The sequence below is a fragment of the Rhincodon typus genome, chromosome 33 (assembly GCF_021869965.1).
Source record: "Rhincodon typus isolate 14 chromosome 33, sRhiTyp1.1, whole genome shotgun sequence".
Classification (NCBI taxonomy): domain Eukaryota; kingdom Metazoa; phylum Chordata; class Chondrichthyes; order Orectolobiformes; family Rhincodontidae; genus Rhincodon; species Rhincodon typus.
The window spans coordinates 22,330,458-22,344,089 of record NC_063364.1 but is presented as its reverse complement, the minus strand read 5'-3'; the positions used below and the strand labels follow the sequence as shown (position 1 = coordinate 22,344,089).

The window sequence follows — 13,632 nt, the reverse complement described above, 5'->3', positions numbered from 1 at the left end:
TTGAAGAAATCTACATGCACTAATTGTGTGATTTTTAATATAACAATTCTTGTCAATTAATATACAACAAAATGGTTCACCGTCAATCTTCTGCAGGGCAATAAGAGATAGGTAACAAATAGGTGACCCAGTCTAATTGCCCAGTCAGTGACACGCATCATCACAAAGAATAAAAAGAACAGAGTATTTTGAATATTGACCTTTGTGAGAGCATATTACTCAAAGGATTTTCTAGGATGCTGCACACAATGAAGGACCAACCTTCATAGTAGAAGCACTGGCTGATCTGGTACTTGAATGATGAGCAAACTGATTGCAGAGCCAATCTGTTCAACGAGCAGTGTCATCCCAAGTATGCAATACTCACATATCTCCAGTGGCAACACTCAACAACAAACCATTTGACATGCTCATTGAAAAAGACAGCACAGTATAGGATTTAATGCTGCTGCTAAAGATGCATCACTGTAGGACTGTACTGTATAACGACTGAAGCAGTTAGCTAGCAAGGTCATTCAGAGATCAATTGCCACTCAAACTGAAATACAATCTTTTTTATGTTCCTCTTTTCTTGGTAAGTCATTACTTAAGCCAAATAAACAGATGCAGGAATTTCCCAATTTCTTGTTCTTGCGGAGCTTCTCCGCTTTTCAAATTATTGTCTTCCTTTCCTTATGTTTCATCTCGAAATGTGAAACACTGATTAACAGGTAATATTGAAAGCATTTCAAACGTTATATGTGTCTGAAATAACTCTGCAGAGGCCGGAATCCCATCACCAAGTCACCCTTTATTTACATGTGCATAGTATTTGACATTGGCCCAGCTCCCTCAGAACCAGCTCTCAGAGTGAACAGTACCTCTGACACTTCTGTTAATATCTGTCAGCCAGGGCTCATGTTCAGCTTTATGAAGGACAGCCAACCTGCCAGCTTTGCGAATTCGCCCTCTATGCAAGAAATGGATATTTATCCAGCTGATACAACCAGTGTTGCCCATTCTGCAAGGTTTGATCATTCCTTCATTTTCCAGCCTCTTGATTTCTACCTCTACTTTTGCCAGTAAGGCAAATGGCACTGCACTGGCCTTGCACAATTATGGAATTGCTTCCTGGTCAACATGCAAGTTGGCCTTGGCTCCTTTGACAGTCCCTGGAGCTTCCTGACAACCTTCCAGGTACTCAATTAGGACTTCACTCAGGAGCCATTTTCTAATCGAAGAATGTTGAGCCGATCAAGGTGAATCTTTCTCAACTAATTTCACCCCATCAAGCTTGGGCCCAAGCCTTTTACTACAATCAGTGGTAACTGAGGCCAGAACCCAAGCTGTACACTTAATCCGTAAATGTTCCATGGTATAGGTTCTTAGTCTAACTGAGGTCTCTCACAAACTTAAGGATTGAAGTCCAGAGCAAGTTTTGTTAAAGACTGGTCCTGCAATCACTGATAACAGCCACACTGGTATCAACCTCTATTAGAACCGGGTGACCATGTAACAAGGTACTTATTTTGATTGGTTCAGATTTATTTGATTTGATTTATTTATTTATTGTCACATGTATTTTGCTACAAAATACAGTGAAAAGGGGTGGATGGTGTCGCCACTCTCTGGCGCCATCTTAAAACACAGAAAAGTAAACCAAAACATAGAAGAGAAAGGCAGAAAAATGAAGAAAAGAAAGAAAAATTGTTCAAGTTTACAGTCCTTGTTGTTACATGCTCTGCCAGGGGGCCATGGGCCTGATGACCAGGCACAAGCCCCTTTGCGTGCTGCTGCTTCTGGAACGAAAGTCCCAACGTTTTGACGCCATCTTGCCTCTACCGACACCCTCGCCACTCTGATTCCTCACTGGGCCTCAATAACACAGCCACCACCGATGCTGCCCAGTACTATATGGGCCCAAACTTCACTCCGCCACCTCCACCACGCGTCCACTTCGGGCCCACGTTGTCGATGCAGCCATTGCCAACGCCACCAGGTCTCACACTGAGCCCAAACCCGCCTCCGCCTCTGCTTCCACGAATCTGCGCTGGACGCAGACGGCACCAGGAAGCCAAACTTCAGCTCTGCTGCAGCAGCCGTGAGTCGGCGCTAGGACCACCTCGTCAACACAGGAGCCGTTAGGAACCCAGACTCACCTCCGACCCTGCCACAAGTCCTCGCTGGGCACACACACCACCGATGCCATCGCCACGCTCTTCAACAAGAGGTAAGTAAAATAAAAGGGAATAAAGAGAAACAAGAGAGAGAAAACAAAAGAAAAGAAACAAACAAAAGCGTATGGAGCTCCAGGCTCAGAAGATGTAATGCACCACCATCTCATCAGAAAAGATAGATTGTCGGATTTGGATAGTGCTAAGCAATTTAACAGTGCCAAACCAAATGTAGGTAGGCTTTGTAGGGTGTGCACTCTCCTGGATACCTGCCTGTGACTTTTCTTACTCAGTCCAGGCCTAGTGGGAATCTTTTGCCATCTAGAGTCCACATATCTGCAGCAACTACATGGCTTGCCGGCCTGGATCCTGAAGAAAATTTTAACGTTTTGGCTGAGGCTTGGCTTAGTCTTGCGGTTTTGCTGTGGACTGACCCACAGTCCCTCTGTCCAGGGAATGACCTGAGCGAGGCTATGCAATTACCTTCACTCAAGTGGTGTTTCCCCGAGCTCAGTCGGAGTTGCAAGGGTGTCCACTTCTAACAGCATGCCCTGTATCTCAAATGCTCCATTTGCTGTATTTTGTAATGACAAAACCATTATACTGCATGTTTGAAGTCCAGTCGGGCTTCAGCTAGTAGGCACTTTTGCATGGTTACATCATTAATCCCATATACCAAATGGTCAGTTGGCATCTCATTAAGGATTAAACCAAAGCCACATGCGTCCGCCAGTTGTCTTTACCTCACAAAAAATCCTGACACAGATTTCCCAGATCTTGAACTGGCGGGTAAAATTGTATCTCAGAATTAGAGGAGGCTTGGGGTCATAATATTCCTTAACTAAATCAGCCAACTCTTGAAAGGTTTTAGCATCTAGTTCCTCAGGGAAAGTTAGGCTTGTAATAACTGAAAAAGCTGTGGGTCCACAAGTTGTCAGGAGAATTACCCATTGTTTTTCATCTGCCCCAATGTCATTTGCCCAGAAAAAAAAATCACATACTTTCCACATACTGAGCCCAGTCTTCGATGGCAGGATCAAATTAGTCAAGTTTCCCAAATAACAGCATAATGCCAGAAATGCTTACCCCAAATCGAAGATGCCTGTTGCGAGCGAATTTCTCAGGAGCATATATTTTTCTCTCATCGCCAGTGAAATAACTCCACAGAGGCCGGTATCCTGTCACCAAGTCACCCTTTATTTACACGTGCATGGTACCTGACACAGGTCCGGCTTCCTCAGAGCCAGCTCTCACAGTGAGCAGAACCTCTGACACTCCTGCTTATATCCGTCAGCCCAGGCTCCCTGATTGGATCAGGTTAGTAGCCCTAATCAGGGAACTCATATTCTGTGAGGTTTACCTGGCTCACCTTGTTACAATCACTACAGTATCATTTCATTAATATTCTAAATAGATTATATAAAGTTTCCAAGCTAGTGTGTATCTTGATACTTCCAATCTGCACATTGTCCTTCAACAACTAAAATTGGTATTTGAAGTCTGAACGTTCTGCATGCTACTGAAGAGATGGTATACATATTTCTTGTGGCACCAGTATGGAACATGAACACAGGGTAGTGCATCATTCGTGGGTCCCACTAGTTCCCCAAGATCTGAGGATTCAACCTTCTCCCACGGATTCCTTCCTGACTTCCCTTCTGATGGCAACTCTATCTGGGTTGTTTGGGCGAAAGTAGCTCATCTGTGAAAACATGAAGAACATTGTCCCATTCATTATTCTGACCCACATGTGCTGGCATTATAGAAGATCTACTGTGGACATCAAATCAGAGTTGTGCAAAATAATTGATTCTGGTTCAATGCACACAGGATATTATGCGAGTTTAAATATTTGCAAAAGGAAAAGCATTTTGAGAATGAGCTTAAAGATAGTATTGCAAGCACAATTATCATGCTTATTATCATGTTGGACATTTGTTAAAAATAAAACCATCTGGCACTTACAAGCTTGTTTTGAGCCTGAGGACGTGTTGTCTCCCTCACTGAGTAGATTGATATTTTCAAATAATCGACTCATCTCAAACAACTATTTGGGTTGGGATCTTCATAGTTTCCTTGCTGTGTTGTAGCCACTTATTTTGGACTCAACTTTCATCCTTGACATACTTTGAGAGTTCAACAATTTGTTTATTTTGATTCTATGTCTTGTGTGGAGACTTTTGCAGCACTAGGTGATCTACAGCTTCTCCTGGCTCAAGTTGGTTCATGTTTGCACTGAAAAAAGGGTCTTGATAATTAATAAATTAATAGTTTTATTAATACAAAAAGTTCACCTTCAGTAAAGCAGTTTTTTTTTGCTTCGGAAATCTATTTGCTGGCTTAATCATTACTTTGTTATGATCATTAATATAAGACCTCAGTGCTTGCTCAAAAGGAATTTTTTGATGTAACGTATTCAGGTTTGCACATTGTCACTTAGCAGTAAGCGCATGCAAGATTACATAATGTTTTTTGAGATACAACTTGCCAAAATCCTCAGAATGCATTTTGTTTCATGAATTCAATTGCTTCAAACCATTTTATTCTCCTGCATTTGGAAGTTCTGTGCAAGTGAAAATTCATCAAACTATGTGATTTTGTCTTGCAAAGGCCTACTTCAGAGACGAGTGAGATGGATTTTTTTAACAAGTGCACGTCCATCATAATTACATCTCTTCACCAGTCAAAATGTTGCGATTGCTGCATCAGACATGTTTGCATAGAAGTGAACAATTTTGATAGCACTGGAAAAGGGACACGGGTAGGTCATATGGTTTTTTTAAAAGAATACCAGTGTCTTCCTCAAGTCAGTTAACTGGGAAGTTGTAAACATACATATGTCGTTCACAGTGAGTTATTTAAAGGTGTTTTCCAAATGTGCCACAAGGTCTGACTTTCGTTCCAACTGAGGTGAGTATGCTATGGCATCCTTCACTTAGCTATAAAGGAAGTTCTTTTTAAATGGAACCACACACAGTCCAAATATGAAAATCTCCAAGCTCACACAGTTATAGATGAGAAGTTAACGGCTGCTGTCCCTAAGGTTCTCAGTCAAAGTCAGTGATACCATTGCTGAAATAAGTCCAATCACTCATAGCACAAAACTTTCCAAGAATTGACATCATACTTCCCTGGGATGGTTACAAAACTTATTCTGAAAAGCATTCTTGGGATATGTCTTTTGTTTGAAGCTTATCCTAATGAAGAATCACCAGACTGTAAACTTTGCTTTCTTCCTGCAGATGCTGCCAGATGTGCTGAGTTTCTCCAACAACTTCTGCTTTTGTTTCATATCTCCAGCAACTGCGGCTGTTTGTTTTATTTCAGCTCATTACCTGCTTTGCTTAAGTTGTTGATCTTGTATTAAGCCAATGATGTTGCGTTCGTGGATTTTCAGAAGCAGTTTGTCCCACATAAAGATGGCTGCATAAGGATCAGGCTCATGCAATAGATGGAAATACATTAAACTTGGATAAACTTGAATTAATTGAAAGAAAACAAGGAGCAGCACAAGAGAGAGATCAGCATTGAAAGCAATGCTGTTAATTATTTTTATCAAAATGGGTGCAGAGATTTATAGACTTATAGTCTGTTGCTGAATTCTCAGGTTACAGTCTGTTAGCAGAGTCCAGGATGATCCCCAAGGACCTCATTAAATGTGATCCTAGAGACTGAGGGTCACAGACAAAGTGGTTCTCAGGATTGACAGGAATTAAATTCTTACAACTTCATCAACAGAATTATACTTAGGCCTCAAGAGTTTTTTTTAGAAGAAGACAAGAATCATGCTTGCCGATAATATAACTGACATGCTCTCAGCCATACAGCCTCACTACAGAAGTTCCTCAGCATAGTATCCTGGGCCCAACATCTTCAGCTACTTCATCAATGATGTTTCCTCCATCATAAGGTAAGAGGTTACTATGCAATACTCGGCACCATTCACAACTCCTCAGATACTGAAACATTTGTGTCCAAATGCAGCTACACCTGAACAATATTCAGACTTGAGCTGACAGGTGGCAAGCTACATTCACACCACACAAATTCCAGGCAATGATCATCTCCAACAAGAGAGAATCTAACCATCAGCCCTTGATGTTCAATGGTATTACCATCACTGATTTCCCCCATTGTCAACATTCTGGGATTACCATTGACCAAAAAACTGAACTGGACAATCCATATAAATATTCCGGCTACCAAGAACAGACAGGGAGGTAGGATCCTGCAGTGAGTCATTTACCTTCTGACTCCTCAAAGCATAGTCCACCATCTAAAAAGTACATGCCAGGAGTGTGATGGAACATTCCCGAATTGCCTGGGGAATGACTTCACCTCCAACAACACTCAAGAAGCTTGACAGCATCCAGGATAATGTAGCCCATCACATCACAAGTATTCACTCCCTCCAGAATTGCCATATGATGACAGCAGTGTGTACATCTACAGGATGTACTGCAGCAACTCATCAAGGCTCTTTAGACAGCAACTTCCAAATCTGCACCTCCTACCACCTAGAAAAATAGATACGTGCAAGTTCTTTCCAAGCCACATATCATTCTGACTTGGAGATATCATCATTTCTGGCTGGACCAAAATGTTGCATAAAGGCAGCTCACCACCAATTCCTCAAGGGCAAATAGGGATAAGCAATAATTTCTGGCCCAGCCAACAACTCCAACATCCTGCAAATAAATGTATAAAAATATCCAGTCCTCCAGCAGTGAGCGTAAGCCACCCCCAAATGCATTCATAAGATCTTTTTACAATCAAAATGAGAAGAATGCTACATAAATTAAGACGGTGAAATCATTTTGAGACAAGTGACTCTCATGTTCTTTCTCAAATTATCTTTGACTTTCAATACTTTCATTTTTGACAATGTTGGCAGAAACTGACAAACCTGATGAAGAGACCCATCTCAGAATTAGGTGTTTCAGTTTTGTGAGTCATGATAATTTTCATATGTTTCTGGCATGGTAATGGAGAACTTGCTGAGTTCATCTTTATTTCAGATTTTATTCATCATGGGATGCTGGCATTACTGATGGGCCTGCATTTATTGCTCATCCCTAATTGCCCAAAGGACAGTTGAGGGTGAACCACATTGCGGTGGGTCTGGAGTCACCTGCAGGCCAGAGTAAGTAAACACAGCAGATCCCTCTCCTTCAAGGTCATCAGCAAGCCTGATGGGTTTTTTTTTTTAGCATAATTGACAGTGGTTGCATAGTCATCATTGGACTAGCTTTTTATTCCAAACTTTTATTGAATTCAAACTTCATCATCTACTATGATGGGATTCAAACTCGAAACAGTAGTGTGGGATTCTGTTACTAATCCAGTAACATTTCCACAATACCACGGCCTTCCCCTAGTTTTGCAGTTTATTTTTTTCTCCCATTCCTAAATAAACTCCAATATAAAATTGCTAGTGGTAATAATAACCTCTTAAACCCTTCCAAACCAGTTGAAACTGTGTTGCTATTTCTGCATGCATGTCATGATTAATGCACCTTTTCAGATTGGATATATCTGACACATTGGTTTACCATCTCCCACAAGGGTAATGATGGAGGTCCACTATGAAGATTTCCACAGTCTTCAATCAATATTGTGGATATAATTCTCTTCCTTTGGTCCTACCAAATTTTATTCTTCACCACTACTAAAAATCTTCATTTTTTTTCTAGGTTTGTCTTCCTCTTTACATAAGAGTTGGTTACTTTGGGTTTCTAAGTCTTCCCCATTTGTCATCAATAGTAATGAATAATATACCTCATTAAAAAGCCAGGAAAGCCTCCTACATTGGACACCTCTCACACACAGAGCAGCATCGAGCACTCCACGCAATAGATCAGAAAACTCAACAAACTAAAAAATTTCATATCAGAAGGTATCATCACTTCTACTTGTGGCGTGCCATTACAGTGGCACCTAATAAAAATTGCAAGCAGTCTTCACAAAGGAATGCTTACAGAAAAGGCTAGTAAAGGAAGGCAACGATGCTGCAAAATAAGCCGCACAATCTTTACACAGGCCACGAGAGAAGCATTCATACACAAAACGCAGGACATCAAATGAGAGTAGGCAGGTCCAGTGGCCACCTAATGTTGACAGAGGCAAAAGGAACTGAGGCAGTTAATATTTATGCTTCAACTTCTGTGATGGAGGCACCACAATGTGAACAGGCAAGGTCCATTTGGCAACTGAAGAAGATTGAGCAGTGTCCACAGGACAGTGATCAGTCAGAGACCACTGGGGAGTGGACAACATCCAAACAGTGACCACAAGAAGAGTGGGCAGTGCCAGACAGAAACAGGCATTCCATGTAACTAAGCTCACTTCTCTGTTTTCTTGTTCAAAACATTGCTGCAGAGTCAACGTTAAAATCAAGATAAAGCTGTCAAGATCACTCCTTTAATACCAATCACTAAAGAGCACAAGTCCAGAAAACACATTTAATCAACTTAGCCGCAAGGGTGACTAATTGTACTTGAATTTTATTGTTTTGTATCTAACTTAAACTCTAAAACAAATAACAGAAGAAAACGTACTTGTAATAGTAGATATCGGAACCCGCACGAACCCAATGTGGTCTTCCACACAATGCCTCATGGACAGAGTACATCACTGGCTGCATACCTGCAACGCAGCACACATAAATATTAATTTGATTTGTAACCAAAAGAGTATTGTGTATTGCAGTGTTTCATAGATCAAAGTGGAACTAAAGCTTATTCAGAATTTCTCCAATAGAATTGAATCCTCAGACAATTAATAAATTTGCTTCCTTGAATCTTCATTAATTCAACTACCTCCTACTTGCAGAAACCCATGCCCTTCACATTTATAGTGAAGCCACTCCAGCAACCCTGGAATTCTTTAGCTCACCCTTAGAACACAATTCCATTCCATTGTATATGTGTCTGAAAGGGTTAACATTGGTTAACAGCATAAGCGCCACCAACTGTGACAATAGCATGAGTATCTGGGCAGAATAAAGGAGCTGACAGGAGGCAGACCTGAGGCTACTGTGCTTCTCAGTCTCTGTGGTAATAAAGGTAACATTCCTGTAAACAATAAATAATTGCACTAATGCAATAAATGATCATTTGTTTGCTCAACAAGACTCTTCAAATTAGACCAACAAAGATGGCTATCCTCATCCATACCCTAGCATTTCAGAGTTGAAGAAACTCTCTCTCTCTCTCTCTCTCTCACACACACACACACACACACACGCACACAGAACATGGTGGCAGTGTTGGACCCCTGCCACAGAATACTGTGCTACAGTGACCAGCACTGTTTCTGAAAATGCCAACTAAGAGAGCTAAGAAAAGTTAGTCTTAAGCTTTCATGAAACAATAAGAAACAAATAGAAAAAGAAATGTTCATGACCCAAAAGACTTCAAGATGGATACTGTCAATTGCTGATGACAGCAAACCCCATAATGGTCATGGCAACACTCAACACAGAAGAATATTTCAAAGAGTAACACAGAAAGCATTTCACATCTGACAGTGAGGCTACTATGGCGACTTAAATTTCAGAATTCATAAGAGACTAGAATGTTACAGGCGCCACTAAGTCAGGTACAAAGTTACAATAATCCCAGAAAGCCACTCTTCCATTAGAGAGGGAAGGGTGACTGATGGTGGCTTAACCTGAGGATTAGCACACCACAGGCAATGGGTGAAGTTGAGGAGGAGCATTGTTAATGGTAATCTCTGCTGATATGGGAATTGAACCCATACTGTTAGCATCAATCCACATTGCACATCAACCAGCTAGCCTACTGTACTAAGTTAAAAACCCTCCTGTTCAAGAGAGTATTATAGACTTCAGACCATCAGGAAGAAAATCTAAGTCTACCATCTTCTACCCAACAAAGTACCATTATATTAAGTTTGAAGAGAACACATTCAGGGACATTATTAAAATGTTCAGATCATCTGAATTTGTACAGTCAAAGACTGTGGGAGGGATGGGATACACTAAATGTGAAACAATAATTGTACAAGGGAAAAAAAGATTTGGGGAGGGGGAAATGATATGTATGGGTCTGAAAAGATCTAAAATGATTAACACTTGATTGAATGAAACAAGCACCACATATTTTGATGATATAAACAGAGCAATGAAAGAGCTGGTAGTAACGGGGGTCATATTCACATAACCGGTAAATAGTTGCAATAATGCAATAAATTTTGTATTGTTTTCCCAGTAAGACTCTTCAATCCTCAACCATGCTATAACATTTAGGGCCTGAATGCACCCAAACACACAACATATTCTATTCTCAGTACCTGTGTTGATTAACAGTGAATTTTGAAGTGTCAGTCCTCACTATACACAAGTTCTACTTTCTAAACTTTATGACTCTAAACGATATTTTCTTCAGTCTTAGTGCGGAATACTCTGGCAGGTTTCTGTGAAACTGAAAAAGAACAGTCGTTGAATTTTGATCCAAATTTGCAAAGCTTCTGCAAGTTTTGTGAAATTCATGCCTAGCCATATTGTTTTTAAAACACTCTGACTCACATTTAAAGAGAAAGAAGAAGATGAAACTACAGCTTTATCATTAAATGGTGTGTTAGTGTGCCAGACCCTTGAATCGTGTTAATGTTTGGAACATATCTCTTCAATCCAGTCACTGGCATGAGTAATATAACTGTCTTCATGGAAGTCAATATTAAGGGTTCCTACTTCATGTTTGAGTAAATGGTTTTGCCAATATCACACCATAGCGTATTGTGAAATCGCATTATAGCTGCAGCATCATTTTGTGGAAAGTCTTGAAATTCAACAGTCAATTTCAAGTTCAAGAGATGGTACACTTATATTAATATAACTACGTCACATTATGTGAAGCTCATTTAAAGTATAAATGATTTGATGTGGTTTCAAATCCATTTTAACATTTAGACGAAGGAATTTATCCACAACAGTTGAATTACATGAATATAAATTTACTTCAGCAAGAAAATCCCCTCAAGCCGCTGAATTATGAAACTACCGTGAAACCAGCTAAGTGTGATACATGAAAACATGAAGTGTCTAAAACCATATTAAACTACAACACACTGCAGACAGATCAACAATGTATTTTATTTATGGGAAAAAGTGCATGTATTGTATTGAGTGTCTCACTGTAGCAGTGTATAAATATTTATCATAACAATTCATCTTGGACTGTATGTTCAAAAGAAGTATAATAGTTGCAAGTACATGAATCAAAAGAGTATATTCCACACACAGCATACCTACAGCTATGCAAAATATAAACTGCAAATGACATATACCTAATGCCACAGTACATAAAGCCACAGGATAAAGCGCTGCAGTAGCCAGATTATCAATTTGAGCCAAGAATTATCCATTCAAAAAAGCTGTTTACTATGTACATATTCAATTAAACAGAGCTGCTAGAACCAAGTTGTGCTGCAAAACGGTTTTGAGCAAAATGGCCTCAAAAACCAAGCTTTGTGGTTTTCATTCTATTGAGGACAGGGTGTCAGTCCTGGAACCAGGAGCTAAAAGCTCCTCAATGCAGGTTTATCATTTTTCAAGTTGGATGAAGATTTACAAACAAATGGAATAGGAGCAGAAGTTGACAATTTGGTCCCTTGGTCCTGTCCATTATTTAATGGGATCATGGCTGATCTGTCTGTGCTCTGAGATCCACACTCCCATCTACCCCAGTAACTTTTGATTCACATGTGCTGCAAATATCCATCCAACTCCATTTTCAGAATATTTAATGACTCACCCTCCACCACCTTCTGCAGTAACAAATACCAAAGTCACAGCCCTCTGAATGAATAAGATTTCTCTTCAAAAAAAAACAAAGAACTGCGGATGCTGGAAATCAGAAACACAAACAGAAATTGCTGGAAAATCTCAGCAGGTCTGGCAGCATCTGTCGAGAGAAAGCAGAGTTAACATTTCGGGTCCAGTGACCCTTCTTCAGAATGTTCGGAGATGCTGCCACACTTGCCGAGATTTTTAAGCAATTTCTGTTTGTTTTTAAGATTTTTCTTCATCGCTGTTCAAAAGGGCAACCCTTAATTTTAAAACAGGGATCCCTAGTCACCCACCAGAGGAAACATCCTGTCCACATCTACATTGTTATCACTCTTCAAGATCTTGTACACTCCAATCAAGTCACTTCTCATTCTTCAAAACTCTTCAAAACAAGCCCAGTTTGTCCAACCTTTCCTCATAAAACAACCAATCTTTTCTCAGATATTGATGTCATAAATATTCTCTCAGCCCCTTCAGTGCTCTTACATCCTTCTTTAAACATAGAAAGCAAAGCTGCACACAGTATTCAAAATGTGGACTTGCTGATGCCCTGTACAAGTGAAGCATAACATCTTTACCTTTATATTCAATTCTTCTCATAATGAAGAATAGTATCCCTTTAGCCTTGCTACTTACTTGCTGAACCTGCATGTTAATCTTTTGTCCTAGATCTCTCAGCATCTGGGAATTCTACAACTGTTTTCTGCTATACCTGCCAAAGTGAACTAACATGCATTTTCCTTCATTGCACTCCATCTGCCAGACTTTTGGCCATTCACACAATCTATCAATATCTGTTTGCATCCTCTTTATGTCCTCTTCACCATATGTTTTCTTACCTACATCTACAGATTTAGCTACCACTTAACTACACCTTCCCTCATCTAAGTCATTGATGTAAATTGTAAAACATTGAGGTCCCTGCACGGATCCTTCAGGATTCCACTCCTCACATCCTGCTAATCAGAGAAAAAGACTCAGATATGCGCATTCACTATTTTCTGACAGACAAACAATCTTCTATGTTAATATGTTACCCCCTACTCTTACTTTGCACATTGATCTTTAATGTCATGCCTTCTGGAACTCCAAGTCTGGTTCATAAATGAGTTCCCCTTTCTCAACAGTGCATGTTACTCCATCAATGAACTGCAATTAATTAGTTAAACACAATTTCTCTTTCCCAAAATCAGACTGACTTTTCCAGACTACCTTGATGTTTTCTAAGTGCCAAGCCAGAACATCTTTAATGATTTATTTTTGCTAATGCAAAATTAAGGTGTAATCACAATAGCTTAAAAGAAAGTCTTATTCAAACTTTATTTTTGCTGCTTGCCACTACAAAATGCATTCACTACCAACTTCAATATAGCTACTTTAATGTAGAACAATATCCCATACAATTTCATGAAAAATAGGCAGGCTCTTTCCTTTTCCTTCAATGTGCCATATTAGCACATCACAATACTCTTTGTACTGTGCCACGTATCAATCTCCAAGAGCTATGATAGCACAACGTTCCTTAAAGCTTGGAACAAAACAAAGTTGCTGGAAAAGTTCAGCAGGTCTGGCAGCATCTGTGAAGGAGAAAACAGAGTTAACGTTTTGGGTCTGGTGACCCTTCGTCAGTTCTGAGGAAGGGTCACCGGACCCGAATCGTTAACTCTG

General features: G+C 40.1%; 1 protein-coding gene across 1 annotated transcript in view; it reads right to left on the bottom strand.

Moving 5' to 3' along the window:
- The window catches only part of LOC109928951 (cytosolic carboxypeptidase 4), a 272,400-nt gene that overhangs the window by 184,061 nt on the left and 74,707 nt on the right, over positions 1-13,632 (bottom strand). The window contains exon 16 of the mRNA XM_048616090.1: positions 8,711-8,798. Within this exon, the coding sequence (XP_048472047.1) occupies positions 8,711-8,798 (88 nt within the window). The remainder of the gene's footprint in view (positions 1-8,710; positions 8,799-13,632) is intronic.